General features: G+C 43.4%; 1 protein-coding gene across 5 annotated transcripts in view; it reads right to left on the reverse strand.

The window, feature by feature from the left end:
* Positions 1-23,029, reverse strand: part of LOC115186165 (FH1/FH2 domain-containing protein 3) — a 235,378-nt gene extending 212,349 nt beyond the window's left edge. For 3 of the 5 annotated variants that reach the window (XM_029745888.1, XM_029745887.1, XM_029745886.1), the window contains exons 1-2: positions 22,215-23,027; positions 12,216-12,319 (exon numbers count right to left, since the gene is read on the reverse strand). In XM_029745888.1, the coding sequence (XP_029601748.1) occupies positions 12,216-12,319; positions 22,215-22,379 (269 nt within the window). In that variant the 5' untranslated portion in view covers positions 22,380-23,027. Of the gene's footprint in view, positions 1-12,215; positions 12,320-22,214 lie in introns of all 5 variants that reach the window. The other 2 variants (XM_029745885.1, XM_029745889.1) reach the window with 2 other exon arrangements.
* Positions 23,030-23,943: the final 914 nt, after the last annotated feature.

The raw sequence follows: 23,943 nt of genomic DNA on the forward strand, positions 1-23,943 counted from the left end.
GAAGATTTCATGCAGGAAGTGGCCTGTCTGACAAGGTGTTGTTGTTCTTGCTTCTGTTTATTGAAGAGTCAGGATCTTAGCTGTAACGTGACACTTCCTACGGCTCCAATAGGCTCTCAGAGCCCGGGAAAAACCTGAACGATGACGAGGCAGCCTCAGGCTGAAACACATAATCGCCTTTGCCAAGTGGTCTATCAGAGGACAATGGAATTAGGCGCGTGCCCGATTCGACCCCGTGCAGTATTTTCTTTCGGCTGTTTACCTAATTGCAGATTCCCGGTCGGAATATTATCGCTTTTTTACGAGAAAAATTGCATAAAAATTGATTTTAAACAGCGGTTGACATGCTTCGAAGTACGGTAATGAAATATTTAGAAATCTTTTGTCACGAAATGTGCCGTGTGCGTGACCGTTATTTACCATTGGGATAGTGTCTAGAACGCACGAACAAAACGTCGCTGATGGAACATAACTATGGATTATTTTGGACCAAACCTACATTTGTTATTGAAGTAGAAGTCCTGGGAGTGCATTCTGACGAAGAACAGGAAAGGTAATCAAACTTTTCTAATAGTAAATCTGATTTTGGTGAAGGCTAAACTTGGTGGGTATGTAAATAGCTAGCCCTGTGATGCCGGGCTATCTACTTAGAATATTGCAAAATGTGCTTCATCCGAAAAGCTATTTTAAAATCGGACATATCGAGTGCATAGAGGAGTAATGTATCTATAATACTTAAAATAATTGTTATGCTTTTTGTGAACGTTTATCGTGAGTAATTTAGTAAATTGTTAGTAAATTCGGCGGAAGTTTGCGGGTGGTATGCTAGTTCTGAACGTCACATGCTAATGTAAAAAGCTGGTTTTTGATATAAATATGAACTTGATTGAACAAAACATGCATGTATTGTATAACATAATGTCCTAGGTGTGTCATCTGATGAAGATCATCAAAGGTTAGTGCTGCATTTAGCTGTCTTCTGGGTTTTTGTGACATTATATGCTAGCTTGAAAAATGGGTGTCTGATTATTTCTGGCTGGGTACTCTGCTGACATAATCTAATGTTTTGCTTTCGTTGTAAAGCCTTTTTGAAATCGGACAGTGTGGTTAGATTAACGAGAGTCTTGTCTTTAAATAGCTGTAAAATAGTCATATGTTTGAGAAAATGAAGTAATAGCATTTCAAAGGTATTTGAAAATCGCGCCACAGGATTCAACTGGCTGTTACGTAGGTGGGACGAATTCGTCCCGCCGGTCCTACAGAGGGTATATGAAATACAAATCGTATAGAGAGAAATAGTCCTATAACTCCTATAATAACTACAACCTAAAACTTCTTAACTGGGAATATTGAAGACTCATGTTAAAAGGAACCACCAGCTTTCATATGTTCTCATGTTCTGAGCAAAGCACTTAAATGTTAGCTTTCTTACATGGCACATATTGCACTTTTACTTTTTTCTCCAATACTTTGTTTTTGCATTATTTAAATCAAATTGAACATGTTTCATTATTTATTGGAGGCTAAATTGATTATATTAAGTTAAAATAAGTGTTCATTCAGTATTGTTGTAATTGTCATTATTACAAATAAATAAAGAAAAATCGGCCGATTAATCGGGATCGGCTTTTTTTGGCCCTCCAATAATTGGTATCGGTATCGCCGTTGAAAAATCATAATCGGTCGACCTCTACTCTCTACTACAACCCCAGAGGTCATATTCTAGTCTGGTCTGTCTCTCATCAACAACCCCAGAGGTCATATTCTAGTCTGGTCTGTCTCTCTACTACAACCCCAGAGGTCATATTCTAGTCTGGTCTGTCTCTCTACTACAACCCCAGAGGTCATATTCTAGTCTGGTCTGTCTCTCATCAACAACCCCAGCGGTCATATTCTAGTCTGGTCTGTCTCTCTACTACAACCCCAGAGGTCATATTCTAGTCTGGTCTGTCTCTCTACTACAACCCCAGAGGTCATATTCTAGTCTGGTCTGTCTCTCTACTACAACCCCAGAGGTCATATTCTAGTCTGGTCTGTCTCTCTACTACAGCCCCTGAGGTCATATTCTAGTCTGGTCTGTCTCTTTACTACAGCCCCAGAGGTCATATTCTAGTCTGGTCTGTCTCTCTACTACAACCCCAGAGGTCATATTCTAGTCTGGTCTGTCTCTCTACTACAACCCCAGAGGTCATATTCTAGTCTGGTCTGTCTCTCTACTACAACCCCAGAGGTCATATTCTAGTCTGATCTTTCTCTCTACTACAACCCCAGAGGTCATATTCTATCCTGGTCTGCGAACATGTTTGCCAAGTCAGCTCTCTGGCTAACTATTGGCTAGGACTGGTCATTGCGTTACACACAAACACGCACACACGCCCGGGTGCATACACACACACACCAAACCACTGCTAAAATCACTATTCTGCTCTGCAAACACCTCAGGGATTTTAATGAGGTTTTATTTTCCTCATAGTAAATTAAAGATCTACTTGACTTTTTCTCCCTAGTTTCAAAATTCCACAGGTTCTTTCTGAACGTTTTTGATCTGGAGAGCTAGAGCTGGGTGTCTATGGAAGTACGGCCAAGTAGGTCAGAAAAAAATGAAAGGAATGAAAATGATCCGTCCTCTGAGGGATGACTGGATCTGATAGGAAACTGTATCTGAGGCCTTCAACAGGGCTGGGACGCCTGGAGGTTTAACACAGCTGACTTCTAACTGGCTGTCAAAAACTTAACAAACAGACCAACAATGTAGAAAAAAAGGTTTCTGGCTTCTAAACATTTGCCTTGAAGCCAGGATCGGAATGTTAAAAAGTGTGAACTTCATGTGTGCTTATAGCAGCTAGCTAGACTACATAATATGAGAGAAAATGTTTAATTTTGTAATGCATTTCACATGTTGAATCCTTTACGTGGTCAATAACAGCACCTTGTGTTATCTTTCTGTATCAAACCAGCAAAATAAGTTCTTGAGGATTTACACATTTACTAACCAGGTGTCAATCACTGTCACACACCCACGTAAAAACAACACCAGGGCCAACGCCTAAATGTTCCCAGAATTCCACACAGAATTCCATATAGCCCCTATTCGCAAAATATCAGACAGACACTCCCCAGGAAGGTTTAGTCAGGCTCCCACTGCTCTATCCATGTAATCTGTACCTCAGTCAGGCTCCCACTGCTCTATCCATGTAATCTGTACCTCAGTCAGGCTCCCACTGCTCTAACCATGTAATATGTACCTCAGTCAGGCTCCCACTGCTCTATCCATGTAATATGTACCTCAGTCAGGCTCCCACTGCTCTAACCATGTAATATTTACCTCAGTCAAGCTCCCACTGCTCTATCCATGTAATCTGTACCTCAGTCAGGCTCCCACTGCTCTAACCATGTAATATTTACCTCAGTCAAGCTCCCACTGCTCTAACCATGTAATATGTACCTCAGTCAGGCTCCCACTGCTCTATCCATGTAATCTGTACCTCAGTCAGGCTCCCACTGCTCTATCCATGTAATCTGTACCTCAGTCAGGCTCCCACTGCTCTATCCATGTAATCTGTACCTCAATCAGGCTCCCTCTGCTCTATCCATGTAATATGTACCTCAGTCAGGCTCCCACTGCTCTATCCATGTAATCTGTACCTCAATCAGGCTCCCTCTGCTCTATCCATGTAATCTGTACCTCAGTCAAGCTCCCACTGCTCTATCCACGTAATCTGTACCTCAGTCAGGCTCCCACTGCTCTATCCATGTAATATGTACCTCAGTCAGGCTCCCACTGCTCTATCCATGTAATATGTACCTCAGTCAGGCTCCCACTGCTCTAACCATGTAATATGTACCTCAGTCAAGCTCCCACTGCTCTAACCATGTAATATGTACCTCAGTCAGGCTACCACTGCTCTATCCATGTAATCTGTACCTCAGTCAGGCTCCCACTGCTCTATCCATGTAATCTGTACCTCAGTCAGGCTCCCACTGCTCTATCCATGTAATCTGTACCTCAGTCAGGCTCCCACTGCTCCAACCATGTAATATGTACATCAGTCAGGCTCCCACTGCTCTATCCATGTAATATGTACCTCAGTCAGGCTCCCACTGCTCTAACCATGTAATATGTACCTCAGTCAAGCTCCCACTGCTCTATCCATGTAATCTGTACCTCAGTCAGGCTCCCACTGCTCTATCCATTTAATATGTACCTCAGTCAGGCTCCCACTGCTCTAACCATGTAATATGTACCTCAGTCAAACTCCCACTGCTCTATCCATGTAATCTGTACCTCAGTCAAGCTCCCACTGCTCTAACCATGTAATATGTACCTCAGTCAAGCTCCCACTGCTCTATCCATGTAATATGTACCTCAGTCAAGCTCCCACTGCTCTAACCATGTAATATGTACCTCAGTCAGGCTCCCACTGCTCTATCCATGTAATATGTACCTCAGTCAAGCTCCCACTGCTCTAACCATGTAATATGTACCTCAGTCAAGCTCCCACTGCTCTATCCATGTAATCTGCACAAATATTCCCGGGACCTCAGCATCTCTCGCACCACATTATGGCCAGGTGCCACGGTCAATTGCAATCACTATCTGAGATTACAGCAGAGAGAGCAGGGTTGGAGATGGGGCCGAGGTATGGGAGTCATAATCACACTGGGTAGTTCCATGGTTCCATCCAGCCGGCCTCCAGCCCTCCACAACACAGGGTGTGGAAGTGATTATGGCCCCTAAGCTCCTGTGACATGGATATCTCCAGGCTTTTTAAACACTCTGTCTGTCAGAGGGTCATACTTTCATCAGGTTGGAAAGACACTAGGCATGACACAGGTGCCTCTGGAATGTTGGTTGTAATCTCTAACCTCCAGTGGTGGAAAAAGTATCCAATTGTCATACTTGAGTAAAAGTATAAATACCTTAACAGAAAATGACTAAAGTAAAAATGAAAGACACCTAGTAAAATACTACCTGAGTAAAAGTCTAAAAGTATTTGGTTTTAAATAGACTTAAGTATCAAAAGTAAATGTAATTGTTAAAATATACTTAAGAATCAAAAGTAGAAGTAAAAGTATAAATACTTTAAAATTCCTCATATAAAGCAAACCAGACAGCATAGTTTTCTTGTTTTTTTTAGTTTACGGATAACCAGGGGCATGCTCCAACACTCAGACATCATTTACACATGAAGCATGTGTTTAGTGAGTCCGCCAGATCAGAGGCAGTAGGGAGGACCGGGGATGCTCTCTTGATAAGTGCGTGAATTAGACAATTTTCCTGTCCTGCTAAGCATTGAAAATGTAATGAGGATTTACACAAATCCTCATTACCTTCCCAAGTTCTCTTACGTCACCCCGCTCCCCCGCTCTCTCCACTGGCTTCCAGTTGAAGCTCGCATCCGCTACAAGTCCATGGTGCTTGCCTACGGAGCTGTGAGGGGAACGGCACCTCCGTACCTTCAGGCTCTGTTCAGGCCCTACACCCAAACAAGGGCACTGCGTTCATCCACCTCTGGCCTGCTCGCCTCCCTACCTCTGAGGAAGCACAGTTCCCGCTCAGCCCAGTCAAAACTGTTCGCTGCTCTGGCACCCCAATGGTGGAACAAGCTCCCTCACGACGCCAGGACAGCGGAGTCAATCACCACCTTCCGGAGACACCTGAAACCCCACCTCTTTAAGGAATACCTGGGATAGGATAAAGTAATCCTTCTAACCCCCCCCCCACCCCCAAAAGATTTAGATGCACTATTGTAAAGTGGTTGTTCCACTGGATATCATAAGGTGAATGCACCAATTTGTAAGTCGCTCTGGATAAGAGCGTCTGCTAAATGACTTAAATGTAAATGTTGTCAGGGAAAATGTATGGAGTAAAAAGTACATAATTTTCTTTAGGAATGTAGTGAAGTAAAATAAAAAGTTGTCAAAAAGATCAATATTAAAGTAAAGTACAGATACCCCAAAAAACTACTTAAAACTATTTTTACTTAAGTACTTTACACCACTGGTAACCTCTATTGGTAGAACCTCTATGGTAGACAGAGGGACTTTCTCCTTCAGAATGGGATACAGATTGTGTTGAACCTGTAGAAGTGTTGCTGTTCTAACCTCCAGTATAGCACAGTGGCCAGTCTCAGGTCTGTTGCTGTTCTAACCTCCAGTGTAGCACAGTGGCCAGTCTCAGGTCTGTTGCTGTTCTAACCTCCAGTATAACACAGTGGCCAGTCTCAGGTCTGTTGTTGTAACCTCCAGTATAACACAGTGGCCAGTCTCAGGTCTGTTGTTGTTCTAACCTCCAGTATAACACAGTGGCCAGTCTCAGGTCTGTTGCTGTTCTAACCTCCAGTGTAGCACAGTGGCCAGTCTCAGGTCTGTTGCTGTTCTAACCTCCAGTATAACACAGTGGCCAGTCTCAGGTCTGTTGCTGTTCTAACCTCCAGTGTAGCACAGTGGCCAGTCTCAGGTCTGTTGCTGTTCTAACCTCCAGTGTAGCACAGTGGCCAGTCTCAGGTCTGTTGTTGTTCTAACCTCCAGTATAACACAGTGGCCAGTCTCAGGTCTGTTGCTGTTCTAACCTCCAGTGTAGCACAGTGGCCAGTCTCAGGTCTGTTGCTGTTCTAACCTCCAGTATAACACAGTGGCCAGTCTCAGGTCTGTTGCTGTTCTAACCGCCAGTGTAGCACAGTGGCCAGTCTCAGGTCTGTTGCTGTTCTAACCTCCAGTGTAGGACAGTGGCCAGTCTCAGGTCTGTTGCTGTTCTAACCTCCAGTATAACACAGTGGCCAGTCTCAGCTCTGTTGCTGTTCTAACCTCCAGTGTAGCACAGTGGCCAGTCTCAGCTTTGTTGCTGTTCTAACCTCCAGTATAACACAGTGGCCAGTCTCAGGTCTGTTGCTGTTCTAACCTCCAGTATAGCACAGTGGCCAGTCTCAGGTCTGTTGTTGTTGTAACCTCCAGTATAGCACAGTGGCCAGTCTCAGGTCTGTTGTTGTAACCTCCAGTATAGCACAGCGGCCAGTCTCAGGTCTGTTGTTGTAACCTCCAGTATAGCACAGAGGCCAGACATTTAGACCAAGGCAGTAAGCTCAACTACAGCAGTACTTTGACTGGAGTTTTGAAAGCATGTCTGCATCCCAAATGGCACTATATTCCTTGTTTAGTGCACTATTTTGTCCAGAGCCCTATAGGCCCTGGTCAAAGTGTTGCACTATTCACGTAATAGGGAGCCATTTTGGATGCACGCATGTTACTTTAAGAGCAGCTGGAATGTGTAAAGCAGCAACAAACTTCAGCTAAAATACAGATTTCTTTCTACGTAGTGAATTAATAATATATTACAAAGTTGAAGTTGAGTTGCTGAAATATCCCATACGGCAAAAAAACTGAGAAAGAAAATAAACCAAAATGGAACAAGTAAAGGTGAAATACCTCATCAGGCCTTTTTACGAGCCTAATAATCATAAAGAATCAACAACAGTGCACAGCGGGGGGTTGTGAACTTGGGTACATCCACTCCATAAAAAGCCAGCAGGCAGAATTACCCTGCTATTACAAATAATACACAGCCGCCTTCCCCCTAAACCCCCTCAATCCCCCTTTACACCCCCCGGCCTTCTCAGACACACAGTGTAGATTTAATGACACACATCCATACCAGACAGAGACAGTTGGCTCGGCGATGCCCCTGGCAGCCTCCCTCTTTGACGAGAGAAGAAGCAGACCACTTTAACCTCACAAGGCTCTCTCTAGACTTCAATAAGCCTCCCAATGACTTTTGATGAAACTGGGAAATGAGAGAAGTGTCTCGGGTCCAATGGAAACACCGAGCCCAGTGAACAGCCTATGAACACAAATAAATCCATAGATGCTTATGGTCTGGCCGATCAGGAAGTCTCATGCCAACTGCGGGTTGGTCTCACATCGACTGAGAGCTGTGCGGAACATGGATGTCCTATCAACACACTGCAGGGTAGAGCTGAGCAGGTAAAACCATATGGACTGAATAAAGGAACATGGAGGTTGACACTGTACTCAAATAAATACTGTATTTTCATATTATAAAGACCGATTCAAGCCACACATTTATGTGTATATAGGATAGAAATCATTCTTTGGCTGGACTTGAGCAAGGTTATCTCAAATGCAAAGCCCTGTTCATTCAGCACTTGTGCTGTCAAAATACAGTATATGTTTTTGAAGATAAATAACTTTGAGATAAAATACTGGGCTATTTACAAATAGAGATTGGATTTGATATTGTACATTGGATAGTATATTGTAAACCTGTAATAATAGAGTAATGATGTAATAATGTATTATGTGATGTATTTATGATGATTAATGTTGATGAAAGCTGTAGTTGTGTTTTGTTGTGACGTAATAAGAGTAATAATGTATTATGTGATGTATTGCGTTATTGATGATGAATGTAGTTGTGTTTTGTTGTGAAGTAATTATAGAGTAATGATGTAATAATGTATTATGTGATTTATTGTTATTGATGATGTAGACTGTAGTTGTCTTTTGTTGTGATGTAATGATGTATTCATGTATTCATGTATTGTGTGATGTATTTATGATGATTAATGATGATGTAGGCTGTAGTTGTGATTTGTTGTGATGTAATAATAGAGTAATGATGTAATAATGTATTGTGTGATGTATTGTGTTATTGATGATGTAGGCTGTAGTTGTGTTTTGTTGTGGTGTAACCGTTTGAACCCTGTTTGAACCCCAGGAAGAGTAGCTGCTGCCTTGGCAGTAATGGGGATCCTAAGAAATACAAAATACAAAAAAAATGTAAGTGAGGGCTTTGTTATCGAGAGCGCTGGAAGTACAACCAATCCTGAGGCGAGGAGGTGATTACCCATGATCCTTCATGCCCACTCTCCACTGTTCTTAAAGCCAGGTGTACACTACACGACTTTTCAAATAGAATAGAATAAAACTTTATTATACAGCCAGGATGGACATTTTTCTTTGGCATCACCTTCCATTAAAATAATCACATACACATACATTCTCACATCATACACATTTAAACCAGTCAGTCCATCATGTTGCATACTAACAACATAGAGGATATTAATACATTCACTCACAGCCGACCGTTGTCCCAACTGCACTAGATAGATAAGTACATATACTGATACAATTTACTTCTCATTTAGTAGTCCAACAGCACAAAGAATGAATGACTGTTTGAACGTTCTTCTTTGCCATGGGCAAATCCTAACATCACTGAGCCTCTCACATTAGACGACTGTCTTCCCTGTAGTTTTGTGTCTTGCCAACGTAGTGGTGCGCACACAACAATGTGGATTCTCCATCCCACGCTGTCTCGCCAAAACAATGATGTGACGATGTGATTACATTTAAATTAGCTACAACGAGCTGTGGCTCAAAGCAGCCTCAGAAACGTTTTCAGTCAGACATTCACTCTTGCCATACAGAGTGTAAATATCTAGCCAACATTTTGAATTGAATAACATTACTTGTGAACTTCAGACCTGTAATGATTTGACACGTTGGCTTTGGTTAAAGGCAAGTACAACACCTGCTAGTAGTAGTCATGGCTCCTGCTGGAGAGTCCACACATTCTGGGTGATGTGAAACAACGTCATCATCTCACTGGCTTCTCTGGCCAGCTCTCATTGGCTATTGTTGATCACCGTTCTCAAAACGTGTCGTTGCACAGCTCACACTACAAGAACATTGCAGATTTTGTGCCAACAAAATCAACGGGACGTCTGGGACTGCTCAAAGACAAGATTGGTAGCCCTCAGATTGCGTCTCTGACCCGCTCACATGAAACAAGCATCGTGACGGCCGCGTCTCCCGAGTAGGGGATTTTGTCTCCGATCTCCAAAAGTTGACTGGGACGGCCAAATCTGGGCCAAAATTGTGTAGTGTACAACCGGCTTAAGTTGTTCAGTTGTCATCACTGTTCTCTCCATCTGCCAAACAGAGAGACCAGGGATGCATCCCATAAGGAATAGGGTGCCATTTGGGATGTCAGCCAGGTATTTTAAGTGACATGGGTTGAGGAATGCCTTGTAAACTCTATGGCATTTGTAGGGTTGAAAAACAACCAACCGATAACATCCCTCCTTTGACATTTTGATAAGTGTTGGCATCCACATCCAGGGCCTTCAAGATGTCCATCCAGACATCACTGAGAACCCTCTGAAGGAATGACAAGATGTCCATCCAGACATCACTGAGAACCCTCTGAAGGAATGACAAGATGTCCACCCAGACGTCACTGAGAACCCTCTGAAGGAATGACAAGATGTCCACCCAGACATCACTGAGAACCCTCTGAAGGAATGACAAGATGTCCATCCAGACGTCACTGAGAACCCTCTGAAGGAATGACAAGATGTCCATCCAGACATCACTGAGAACCCTCTGAAGGAATGACAAGATGTCCATCCAGACATCACTGAGAACCCTCTGAAGGAATGACAAGATGTCCATCCAGACGTTCACTGAGAACCCTCTGAAGGAATGACAAGATGTCCATCCAGACATCACTGAGAACCCTCTGAAGGAATGACAAGATGTCCACCCAGACATCACTGAGAACCCTCTGAAGGAATGACAAGATGTCCACCCAGACGTCACTGAGAACCCTCTGAAGGAATGACAAGATGTCCACCCAGACATCACTGAGAACCCTCTGAAGGAATGACAAGATGTCCACCCAGACGTCACTGAGAACCCTCTGAAGGAATGACAAGATGTCCACCCAGACATCACTGAGAACCCTCTGAAGGAATGACAAGATGTCCACCCAGACGTCACTGAGAACCCTCTGAAGGAATGACAAGATGTCCACCCAGACATCACTGAGAACCCTCTGAAGGAATGACAAGATGTCCATCCAGATGTCACTGAGAACCCTCTGAAGGAATGACAAATGGAATGTTCTGCACCAATAGCTGTTGACACTCGGCTGATACTGTATCAAACCACCTTAGACGTCAGAAAATGTGTGAGAGAAATTTCAGGAAGTGTTTCGTCTGCGTCTGAAACAGGCTCCATTGACTGACAAAATAATCATAAGGCTTTTGGTATTACTGTTGAAATCCCTTGTAGTTGAATCACAGGATTGGCCTTATTCCCTAGACTAGAGAGAGCTGGGCTCTAGGTGAGGTAAAGCCTGTCATCTTAACTCTTCAACCCCCCCACTCCACCCACCTCCCACCCCACCCCACCTACAGAGAGCAGCTTAAGGGCGGGACAGCTCAATTGGCTAAAACCGGGGGAGGCCAGGAAAAGGGATTATTTCAGTCATTCAACCTGAACCAGAATGGGTGTCATTGTGATCCTCATCACTGTAATACAATCAAATTAGACTGGGGGAATATAGGGAGCAGGAAATGAATACATATCCCCCAAGCAAGGGATTGAAATACCTTTTTTTTCTTTCTCTTCTCTTCCTCAAAACAATGATGACATTGTATTGACCTGCTAGTTACAGCTGGAGGAATACCTCTGAACAGATCTCTCTCTCTCTCTCTCTCTCTCTCTCTCGTATTAACTACAGCACTGCTGTAGAACAGACTTCAAGCCAGTCTTGAGTAATACATAGTTGTATTTATGGTTCATAACAGCTCATTGAAACCCCAGAAAGGAACATGAAAAGGTATTCTTACTCAGACCACTGTAGCTTGGCTTGTTATGCATGCACCTGCAAGGTAGTGCCAGTTGTGCCTTCAATCAGAACCACTTTGGACTCTACGCAGCCTGATCTTCAATCAGAACCACTCTGGACTCAACCCAAGCCTGAACGTCAATCAGCACTACTCTGGACTCAATTCCAGCCTGATCTTCAATCAGCACCACTCTGGACTCAATTCCAGCCTGATCTTCAAACAGCACCCCTCTGGACTCAATTCCAGCCTGATCTTCAAACAGAACCCCTCTGGACTCAATTCCAGCCTGATCTTCAAACAGCACCCCTCTGGACTCAATCCCAGACTGATCTTTTAAAGTGTAGAGAATATGACCTACCTTTTGTTACCTGTACAATACAAATATAAATGTGCTGACGGTACAAGTTTTACAATCCTGTACATATTCCTCAGTGAACATCATTTCTAAGATTATACGTTTGTTTTCTTATTTTGGAAAGACCTCATGTAATGGACATATAAGGGCATGATCAGCTATTGAAATAGGTTGTTGAGACAGAGCGTTATGAAAGGCCTTACCCTCCCTCCTGAAAGCCCTCCAGTTCATCTCTCTGTTCTGCCAGGGTAGACTCCAAGTCCAGGTAGCTCCCATTTTGGGAGAGCTGGAGGGCACAGTCATCAAGCTAGATAGGAGATAAAGAGAGAGGTTGCATTATTAATAACTCCCGCTTCATACAGCTAAAGTTATTATACAGCCTAGCTATTATAGATTACCTAGCTACAGCATATACAACTAAATAACGCAAGGCTAGTATCAAACTGTTGCATGTATGTCCACTATGAGGCAACATGGGAAAACATCAAATGACAAACCCCTTGATTTGGCCAACCTTAACGCCAGCCAATAGCACACAACTTGGCTGTCCGTGGACAAACCATGGTGCGCAGTTTCCTTCCAACTGCACCGATGTTTACACTCTGTACAAAGGCTGGATGGATGTAGCCGTCCAGAGCTAATATGTCTGTGCTGCTCTAGGCTGTCTAGGGAGTCTGAGTCTGTGCTGCTCTAGACTGTCTAGGGAGTCTGAGTCGGAGCTGCTCTAGGCTGTCTGAGTCTGTGCTGCTCTAGGCTGTCTAGGCTGTCTGAGTCTGAGCTGCTCTAAGCTGTCTAGGCTGTCTGAGTCTGCTATAGAGGGTAAATGAACCGTTTGAGAAGGAATCCATTTTCCTCCTGTTGTTGACCCTGCAGCGTTTAATTTTCAGGTGTAGTAGGCCTATACAGAGACAGACAACACAAGACAGAGAGAAAACTATCATTGTTCTAGTTTGTCAAATATGCGCCACAAACTAGCTGCATCGAGAGCGGTACCCACTACCCACTGAAGAAAAACAACCAATGTGAAAATCCCAATACTAACTGTTTTGGAAATTACAATTGTGATTTGTCCCGGCTCTGATGTGGTTCCCTTTCCTCCCCTTGAATTACTGTAACTTAATTAAACATGGAGAAAGGGCAAAGGGAGGTTGCTAACTGGAAAAGACATTATGGAGGGGAGCAGCTTTGATCTGTTCAGCCACTCGTGTTTGTTTTTGGCTGTACTGCAGCGCCCAAGGACTGTGTCAAGATGGAGAAGTGGAACAAAACATGTGGTCAGCTAGGATAACACACTTACTGACTCAAACTGTCTTGTCTCTTTCCTTTAAAGCAACAACAAAAAATGGTATTATTGGAAACATTCTTCTCAAAGTTCTACCTGAAATATCACAGGCAGCACACGAAGCTGATCTATTCAGGAGTGGACAGACAGTGAAGAGCTACCCTTGGGAAAACAGACTACTTCATGGCCTGGGATACGTTTTCTTTAAGATGCTCTTACTGTAAGTCTGAGAGAGAGTTTCAGCAGATTACAGGACAGATTCAGCACTGACAGGATATCCAGTGTTTTGTACAGGCCAAAGTTTAGGCCTACTATATTTAGGTCCATGAGGAGCAGGTATGCCTTGAAGACCTATAGGATGGAATGGAATGGGTGTGACATGAAACTAAGCAGGACATGGAAAGGACTAAAAATACTAATATCATCTATCCAGGGGTCTATCATCTATAAAGAGACACTAGAGAAATCATCTTGGACTGACAGGATTACAGAACAGAACAACATACAGTACAAGGCGATTGTTTCAGTCTAGTGTAGGACGTTGTGAGTCCACTTCTGTTCATACAACTGATACAGAAATATAGAAATACAGAAAATGAACAGACTACAGAAAAGACATTGAGTTCCTCTTCTCTTAAGACACTCTAACACAGTATACTCAGTATCAAGAGCTGAAATGGATAAAAACATGGGGCAGAAGTCAAAGCAGTAACCAGCAATTAGTGTGAATCCAAGAAATGCATTTCTCTCTACATTGAGGTTATGACACAAAACCTCGGCAAGTCAGGCCAGAGCAGACAGGCCACACTAGTGAAGCAAACAAACACACACACACACACACACACACACACACACACACACACACACACACACACACACACACACACACACACAGTGTCTCTTTTGGCTATAATAGACCCAATGGATTACAGATCACAGCCTTAATATCCGAGCCAGAAATGCCTTAGTGATCCACAGAAATGGCCCTTAATCCATGAACAGTGCTCATAGATTAACGGCAGTGGCAGGAGATGTGTTGTCCCCTGCCCAGCCCAGGATTTGAACCCGAGCAACAAGGCCCTGTGGTCCCAGAGTCCAGAGAAGTAACCACCAATCCTGCTCACAGTCTCACACTGAGGCCTGGCCTCTCCCTACCACCGCACTGTGGTCCATCGGCCAGAGAGGAAGGCAGTTAGGCAGTGACAGCTAAAAATAAAGAACATACAATTCTCCAACTCAAAATGCAATCTCACCCTCAATTTCTTCCTGCAGCTGCGTTGTTGCGGGCGTAGAGGCTGACAAGGGGAAAAAATACCCCAAGTTTTGGGATTTATAAATAACTCACTTATCAGCGCTGCATGTAAAAAATGTTTAACACTATTTATTTGTGGGGGGAATGAACAATTGGAAACGTTTGTGTGCCCTTTACTTGAGGGTTTCAGATGGAACCAGTGAACGTTCTGATGGCACTGCCTCTACAGTACATAAAGTCTGGGTAGAGTTCCTACCTTATTTCTGTCTACGGTGGATATGTCGTCTGTGGTCTCTTTCCCAAGACAGTGGAATTAGCACGCTCTTTAAAATACACTATATACATGAGAGAGACCACAACAGTAATCTTCTGTCGAGCATGCAAGGGATGAGCCTGAACAAGGAGCTACAGTAGCTCTGTGTGAATGTAGAACTCTATGCTCCAAAAACACAGACAAACTTGGAGGCTGACAGGCCAAACCTCAACTGTACATAACAATGTGTAATACAGTCCACCCACAGAACAAACCTGGAATAATTAGCAGGAAGACAATCTTCACAAAAAAGTGAATTTGTTAAAGAGTGTGTACATCTTTCAACGACTGACTGTCCTGCATTCCCCTCTGCCCTCGCATAGCGTTGAAGCGTGTCAGAGCGGATGCTTTCTGGCATTCCAAATAAAATGACCCTGACCCCTCAGAGTATTTTAGAAAGGCAGGAAAATATCGGAAGAAGTGACAAAGAAAAAAGCGACTTGACTATGTTTCTTTGAACTATTGCTTTTGCTCAGTATGTGAACATTTTCATTGGGCAGTACATCTGTGATGAACTGTGGCATAGGGTGCAATCCCAAATGGCACACTATTCCCTTTATAGTGCACTTCCTTTGAAGAGAGCTCTGGTACAAAGTAGTGCACTATAGGGAACATGGTGCCATATCAAATCAAATCACATTTGATTGGTCGCATACACATATTTATCAGATGCTATCGCAGGTGTAGTGAAAGGTTTGTGTTCCTAGCTCCAACAGTGCAGTGATATCTAACGATACACAACAATACACACAAATCCCCAAAATTAAGAAATGAAGAAATACAGAAAATATTAGAAAGAGCAATGTCAGAGTCCAGAATAGAAATAAATATGTATATGGTGGTGTGTATAGACAGTATGGACAGTATATGAATAGAAAAGGTGTGTACAGCAGTAGTTATATAGGATGAGCCTGGACTAGAATACAGTATATACATATGAAGTGGGTAAAACAGTATGTAAACATTATTAAAGTGACCAGTGTTCAATGACTATGTACATAGGGCAGCAGTCTCTAAGGTGCAGGGCAGTGTCGTGTCTTTGGGTACCATTAAACTGAAGATAGGTTTATCAATTAGCTCCCTGTAATTATTATCACGCGACTAAACTGATTAATCGTTTAATTGTAATTACCTAGGAGATCGGGGCACCAAGGAGAATATTCAGATTACAAAGCTATAATTTTCCTAATATAACTTTCCTGTACTATAATATTCTATTATAGTATAGGCCGATTATCTTCTAGTTTCAATGGTGTATTTTACCTCGCGTCAAGTCTCATTCCCAAACGTCGTAAATTGTTGTATCTGCACGAACCCAGTTGTTACTAAAATCATCCATACATCAATTGTCTTAAAATAATTTATTTACTACACTAAGTAATTAACAGAAAACATACAAACAGTAATTATCGTCACAAAGGATTGGTATAGTAATGTGCCCTAATGGCTAACAAGCATGGCTGGTCTGTTAGACAATGGGTCATAAACAGTAAGCTGAGAACTTACACAGAGTTCATTAATATTAACAATTGACAATTGAAGGCTCACTCATTCGGGAACAATTGCAATCAATATATATTTACGCTCATGTGTCGTCGGGATCCCTTTGGAAGAGTTATGTTCTGATGGAGAGTTTGTCCACGTTCTCTCTCTCTCTCTCTCTCTCGGTTAGAATGGATCTTTCAGAGCGACATTCATTAATGTCGTCATAGAATGGATGTGGTTGGTCTTCGCGTTCGATGATATAATTTACTTAGCTGCAGACTAATAATTAATATCAAAGACTTGTTCTTATTCTGTCGATATCGATAGTCTAAAAGTTAACCACGTGGTATGGTTCACTTTCAGTAGAGTACTTGGATGATAAACCTAATGGCCATGAAGTGGAGGCCTGGTCTGTAGAAATGTAAATCAGGGGGTGTTTTATAGTGCTCATAGAACAGGCTTGTCAAATGACGCCTGGTCCTGTATGTGTCCCTGGGGGCGTGCCTATGACTGAGTTAGACTTGGTTACAGAAATACAATTCTATCACATTAACATCAGTACATAGCATCTCAATGTATTACAAATAGCTTTATCCTTATTAATACATTTTATACAACCATTATGATGTCAGTCTCATCGCTGAGGCTATTATAAACAGTTTTATGGTAATATGGCTATATTGTCTCTTCTGAGTATCACAAAATTGTACCAAGCAGATCAGTTCGTAGCTGGAGTCTTCATCAATCTTGCATATCTTCTCCAGAACACACATGTCGCTCGGTTCTCCAATTCTATGAGTTGGAAGAATTTCCTTTGTCTCTCTATGAAACATGTTGTAGTAGATTCTCCTCTTGGAATTTTTACAACACTGGGTTGGGGGGAAGGTAGGTTGGGTGATGGTACAAAGGGGAGGGGGTCAACTGTCCTTCCTGTACCCAAAGAGGCCAACGTCATGACAGCAGAGTACAGGATGGTAGCCGGCTAGTAACAGTGACTAAGTTCAGGGCAGGGTACTGGGCGGAGGCCTGCTGGTGGTGACTGTTTAACAGTCTGATGGCCTGGAGATAGAAGCTGTTTTTCAGTCTCTCGGTCGCAGCTTTGATGCACTGTCTCCGGCCTTCTAGATGGTAGCGGGGTGAACAGGCCGTAGCTCGGGTGGCTGAGGTCCTTCATGATCCTCTTGGCCTGACCGTGACTCCAGGTGCCGTAGATGTCCTGGAGGGCAGGCAGTGTGCCCCCGGTGATGCGTTGGGCTGATTGTGGGACACAGCCCTAGCATACTGAATGCACTCTGTCTATTCACAGTCTGCCTAGTCGTCCAAAAGCAAAATACATTATGCGATGAAATCCTGAGTCAGGCCATGCCTCGTACGTTCTGTTCTATCTAACTCTGATCAAGTATGTTCAGTGGTATCTACACAAAGAGGAAGTTGAGTGCTATTTGAAGGTTAGACTTTGGGTGTAAGTAAAATAACGCAATCAATGCTCGTGCACAAAGAGATTGTAAATCCAACACAAACTGAATATGATACTGACTGTGTGTGAATGCTCACAGGGCATTGTCTATTTGAGCTGATTGTCAATGTCAGCAATGAGAAAGACCAGGCAGGCAGGTCCCCATGGCATCACCATCTCTAGGCAGCCGTCCGCACCGCTCCTCCCCCCCATCCCCAGCCGTCTCCACCTCTCATCCCCAGAGACTCCAGTCAGCCAGGTTGGAACTGACAGGAGCAGCAGAGGGAGGGAGCAAGTCTGGGACAACAGCAGCATCTGCTAGTGTGCTGTCCTGTCTGACTCCCCTGGTACATGTGTTAGCACTGGGCTATTAATACCAGTCTGTACATCCACTCTCAGTCATTCCCAGATGTAGCGGGTGGGGAGGCAACTCTGCGAGACACAGGCGGTCAATGGTATGACTGTGCAATTGGGAACTTGCATTTCTGTCTTAATGTGTTTGTACATGTGTTTACTGGTGTCTATGGTAGTAAATACCCACCAATAACTCACTGAAGACAGGTGGATGTGAAAATGTTAAACATAAAGCCGAGAATACTTTCAAGTTTCAACATAGACATAAAGGATAAGGTCTCCCCCTTGACAGTCCTCTGGTATCTGCCTGGGCTCTAATTGACAACTACAGCTGCTGCTGTCTGGTTAGCCAGTTGAAGCTAACCGCTAGTGCATCAGTTAGTTCACAGGCAGGGCATCACAGAGCCTTTTCGTTGGCACCCTGCGGTCCCATAGGCCTTCTGCTAAACTGCCATCAGCTTAAACTAAGGCTGGTGCAGCAGGAGATGGAGGCCAATAGAGTGTGGAAACCAAACAAGTACAGCCAGCCTTTTTGTCAGCCTCCCTCTCTCCCCTTTGCCTCAGAGCAGGCAGCAGGGAGAGAGTTCCCTTCCCACCCTGTTGGTCAGAGCAGAGTGGAGTGGAATAGGTTCTAGAATGAAAACCAGGCTCTTGTGGTGTTCCACAGCATCCTGTGGGTTCCGTGACGTATTATCTACCGAGCTCTTTTCAAACCCAGTGAAAAAGACAATTGATCTGACAGAATGAAGAAAGATCCCAAATGAACTTTGTATTAGGGACCTGCGTGACTTTTCAACTGGGGCTGAGATGAATGCTCAACATACGAGTCAGCTCCTCTGTCTCCAAACCCAATGGGCCTCTCCTCCTCTCCACTCTGTTTAAATGTCATGGTTAGAGGAAGAGGCCCTCTGACAATGTGTTTAGATGCAGATAAATCCAGCAGGACTGGGAAGTAGGTTTATAGCTCAACTGGAGAGGGAGGGATCCTCTGAATGACCATCAGAGACAAAGAATAGCTAAGCATCTGGTTGACATCATTTGTCACTGTTAGGGATTTTATAAAAGAACGCTGAACTCCTGTAACCACAAGGTACTGCAGAAGGAGAGCCCATTTTCTTTCATCTGGTCGAAACTGGCAATACAATGATATGGGTGTAGGCCAACTATTGGCCGAAGCAGACATAACAGTGAATATCTAGGAACATATCGCCTCCTGAAATAAGTGGGGATAAAGGAAGACAGGCATGAGGCATGATTGGCCAAAAAACAATGGTAAATCCAGTGAAGATGAGAAATGACATTGAAATGGAAAAGTAGGTTAGCTTTGAGGGCTATGTTGAGGACGATAGGTCAAAATGTCTACTAATCAAAAGAGCCAGCCAATGATTCAGCATAGTTGACACAGAGATGATTAAACAAGGCAAGGATGCTATACCTATGATGTCAGAGTCACAAGAGAGAATTGGTACCGGAAAACATTCTGAGTATAAACTTTCAAAGACTGGTTAATCAAAATTACAAGCAGTGTGTAAATACCATTGTGTATGAACAATAGATCACTGGATGAGGTCTAAAACGACCAAATAGAAGCGAGGAAATCAGAGTTGTAAGTCAAAGTTGTGCAAAGAACCACAAGATGACAAGATGTCAAACATAGTTTAGCGTTAACTGTTACATTTCTTTCTTTCTTCGTTTGTTTGTCTTTTCACTAAAACCTCACAATAATATTGTCTTTCTCAGCGACCCCGTTAGACACCAAAGGGCACATTAGCCATTGTGTGGTTGTTGCATCAGTCCTCTACGACAGTGGTTCCCAACCTTTTTTAGTTACTGTACCACCAACTGAATTTAGCTCTGCCTGGAGTACCCCTGAAGTACCCCCTCATGCGTATTTTACCAGTAGGCCTATGGTCCTGGTGTAACAGTTTAGCTTCCGTCCCTCTCCTCACCCCAACCTGGGCTTGAACCAGGGACCCTCTGCACACATCAACAACTGACACCCACGAAGCATCGTTACCCATCGCGCCACAAAAGCCACGGCCCTTGCAGAGCAAGGGGAACAACTACTTCAGGTCTCAGAGCGAGTGACGTCACCCGATGGAAACGCCATTAGCGGGCACCACCACTAACTAACTAGCCATTTCACATCGGTTACACTGGTACCCCTGGTTAGGATTCACTGTTCTACGGTAATATAGTCATTGTTAGGTTGCAAAGGGAGTGTATATTACTGTAAATGTTCTAGGTTTACCAGTAAACTACAAGAATGTTGCTATCTTTCAAAGATTTTATGTAATCTGTCACAAGACATTTAGTGGCCCTTTTGGGTACTTCAGGTTATCTCAGGTGTCTAATTATCTCTGGTCCTCTCTCCGGCCTTATCACAAGTAAAATATAGGAAATAATTGAATAAGATGAATTTTAAAACAGAAAATACAAATGAAAATACAATGACAAAGCTGTAAAACATTCTCTTAAATATAAACCATCAACTTAGTGAATATCGTTGGTGTTTAATATGAGGGTTTCAGCATGAAATATCCTCTTTTATACACACTTGTATTTATTTTACTATGTCGTCAACATGTATTTGTTGTAAATGTTTTGTCGTCAAACTGTTGGCGGGTGTGAAAAAAGTCAATAGTTGGAAGAGTTGCAGAGTTAATTGAAAATAATGGCATTCTTGATTAGATGCTTTTTTTAAAAATTAATTAGACCATTTATATTTCAACCACATGGTCTATTTATTAGAAACTCATGGACAATATGGACACAGATATAACAAATGAATACTATATATATTCATATATATTTTGTTAAGTTATTCAAGTATAAATTACAAAGGTTACATTAGATTGCCATAGATTTTCTGTTAATTACAACATTTACTGGTAGCTTTGCAACCCTAGTTGTGGTGAAGAGATCAGGTCAACTAAACAGAGCTTTACTGTTGTGGTCACCATTGAACTAGTCTCAGAAATTCCAGAGCTAGGACAACAGGAACATCGTTAATGTGGGCTAGGCAAGGCAACCCATCTGCCTAGGGAGAATACCATGTAACGCTCAAAGCTGCTTGTCCCCCTGACCAAGGCCATGGCATGGCAGTCTAGTTCACACCCGTCCAATCTATAGTCTGTGTCCCAAATGGAAGCCAATCCCCTAGGTATGTAGTACACTTCTTTTGACCTAGTTCCTCTGAGTTATGGAATGCTGAATACCCTATGGGCCGTTGTCAAAAGCAGTGCTCTATATAGGGAATAGGGTGCTCTTTGGGACATAGCCTAGGTCTGTCCATCCATTCCAGCATGGTCCTCATCAGCTGTCCATGCATGCAGCGCTCCACTAGACTCCAGTGAATACCACACGAACACTGCTCCTAAAACTAGCCCTCTGGCACGGTATTCATAGGTTGTTTACATTTTGGAAATGGTCTGAATTGACTGTCAAACCAATGATGTCTCATTCTCCCCGGCCGGTAGCATCAATCAAGAGGATGTTTACTTTACACCCATTAATGGTTTCTCCATCCTGATTAGAGGAAAGTATTAATGCCACTGAGCTGTGGATTACATGCAGTCATTGCTATTGTGGGGAGTCATAGCCATGGATATCCTGTGTAGGCTGACCCAAATCACTGATGTACAGTACCCATCCTGAAACCTGTTAACACTTGACTGGACGCTTGATTATGATTGGTTACATTTGGTCCTGAAATAGATCAATATGTCCTCCATTTCAGAAAAAAATAATCTAATCATTAACTTTTGTCATACTGGTGACTCAGTGGTGCCAAAGCCTAAAACTAATTCACATGTGAAAGTGAACACAGTAAAATAACTATGTTGACTAACAATTTTGAGTTAGGAATATGAGTTTGCAAGAGTTACAATTGCATTATTATGTCATTACCATTGACATCACTGTTCTAGGACGTCAATATTGATATGACAAAACAACCCAAATTGGCTACATTCTCCAATTTCTATGGATAGAAAAATGGCAAAGCATACAAAAAAATTAAGTTGCCAGAACTAATAAAGACATACAACACTTGACATACCTTGTGTGGGGCTTTGAGAAGCCTGTGGACTCCAGCGATCTGATTGATAAGGGGGATATCTTCCCTGAAAGTGTACTGAGGCGGTCTGGTCGGCTCAGGAAAATTGGTGCTGTTGAATGGATCAGTATCATCTAAGAACTGTACCCTGCATACAAACGTAGCCATGATGTTGTATCCATGCAAGACGGTTTTTTAGAACTCAGGTTTCAAAAAGTAGAAGCGCTCCGTCTGGAGAAATCCTTTGATATGACGCGCAACCCCGCGCCCGACTGCTGGTCCCAGCAACAAATCCAAATCCACCGAGCTGTCAGGTTTTCTGCAGCAGGCAGCAAGTCCTGCTCTGCTCCCTCAATTATCGATGCACCCTCCTCTCCATTCGCCCCATACAGGCTCACAGAAATAAAGACACTGAACGCCGTCACACCGTAATATAAATCCAGTATCCCTCGTCCTGTCCTGAAGTATTTTCCAGCTATTATTCTCTCGTTCAGAATAATGTAAATTGTGTAGCGATGAGAGGGACGGCAGTATCCAAGGGCATAGCAGGCAGCCAGGCAGGCAAGGTGCTGAAGCAGACTGCGCTGAGGACGGTACTGCTAGACTTGTGGCGTCTGACGGTAACGTTAGTGGGATAGGGACTCCCTCCTCTAGCGCAAACTCGGCCAGTAGCAGCAGACAGCGCTGTCAGGGCGATGCAGGACGGGACCTTCACATTATATGCGTGTTGGTGACCTCCTGTGGCCGTGTGAAGGGAGGCTTGAAATACAATGCATTGTTGCCTGTAGCCTGTGGGGACAGTACAGTAGCTTACTGACAGATACTGTAACTTTGGAAGATTGTTGTTGTATGTATTGATTGGATAAAGGAAAATGATAATATGTTACCTATAGCTATAATTATATTAATAACGATGATGATTTGTTCTGGTTTTGTGTTGCCATGTTCAAATCAAAATCAAATCAAATTGTATTTGTCACATGCCCGAATACAACAGTTTGTATTCTGTTGTATTCTGTTTACAACAGTTTGTTGTATTAATTACAAATAATTCCACTCAGTGGTGATAACTTTGGTAAGTAGTCAGGTGAGTGAACAGTAGGAGCATTGGGCCAGTAACTGAAAGATCGCTGGATCGAATCCCCGAGCTGACAAGGTAAAAAAAATATGTTGATCTGCCCCTGAGCAAGTCAGTTAACCCACTGTTCCCTGGGCATCGATGACGTGGATGTCAAGTCAGTTAACCCACTGTTCCCTGGGCATCGATGACGCGGATGTCAAGTCAGTTAACCCACTGTTCCCTGGGCATCGATGACGTGGATGTCAAGTCAGTTAACCCACTGTTCCCTGGGCATCGATGCCGTGGATGTCAAGTCAGTTAACCCACTGTTCCCTGGGCATCGATGACGCGGATGTCAAGTCAGTTAACCCACTGTTCCCTGGGCATCGATGACGCGGATGTCAAGTCAGTTAACCCACTGTTCCCTGGGCATCGATGACGCGGATGTCAAGTCAGTTAACCCACTGTTCCCTGGGCATCGATGACGCGGATGTCAAGTCAGTTAACCCACTGTTCCCTGGGCATCGATGACGCGGATGTCAAGTCAGTTAACCCACTGTTCCCTGGGCATCGATGACGCGGATGTCAAGTCAGTTAACCCACTGTTCCCTGGGCATCGATGATGCGGATGTCAAGTCAGTTAACCCACTGTTCCCTGGGCATCGATGACGT

The sequence above is a fragment of the Salmo trutta genome, chromosome 3, assembly GCF_901001165.1.
Source record: "Salmo trutta chromosome 3, fSalTru1.1, whole genome shotgun sequence".
In the NCBI taxonomy this organism is placed as follows: Eukaryota; Metazoa; Chordata; class Actinopteri; order Salmoniformes; family Salmonidae; genus Salmo; species Salmo trutta.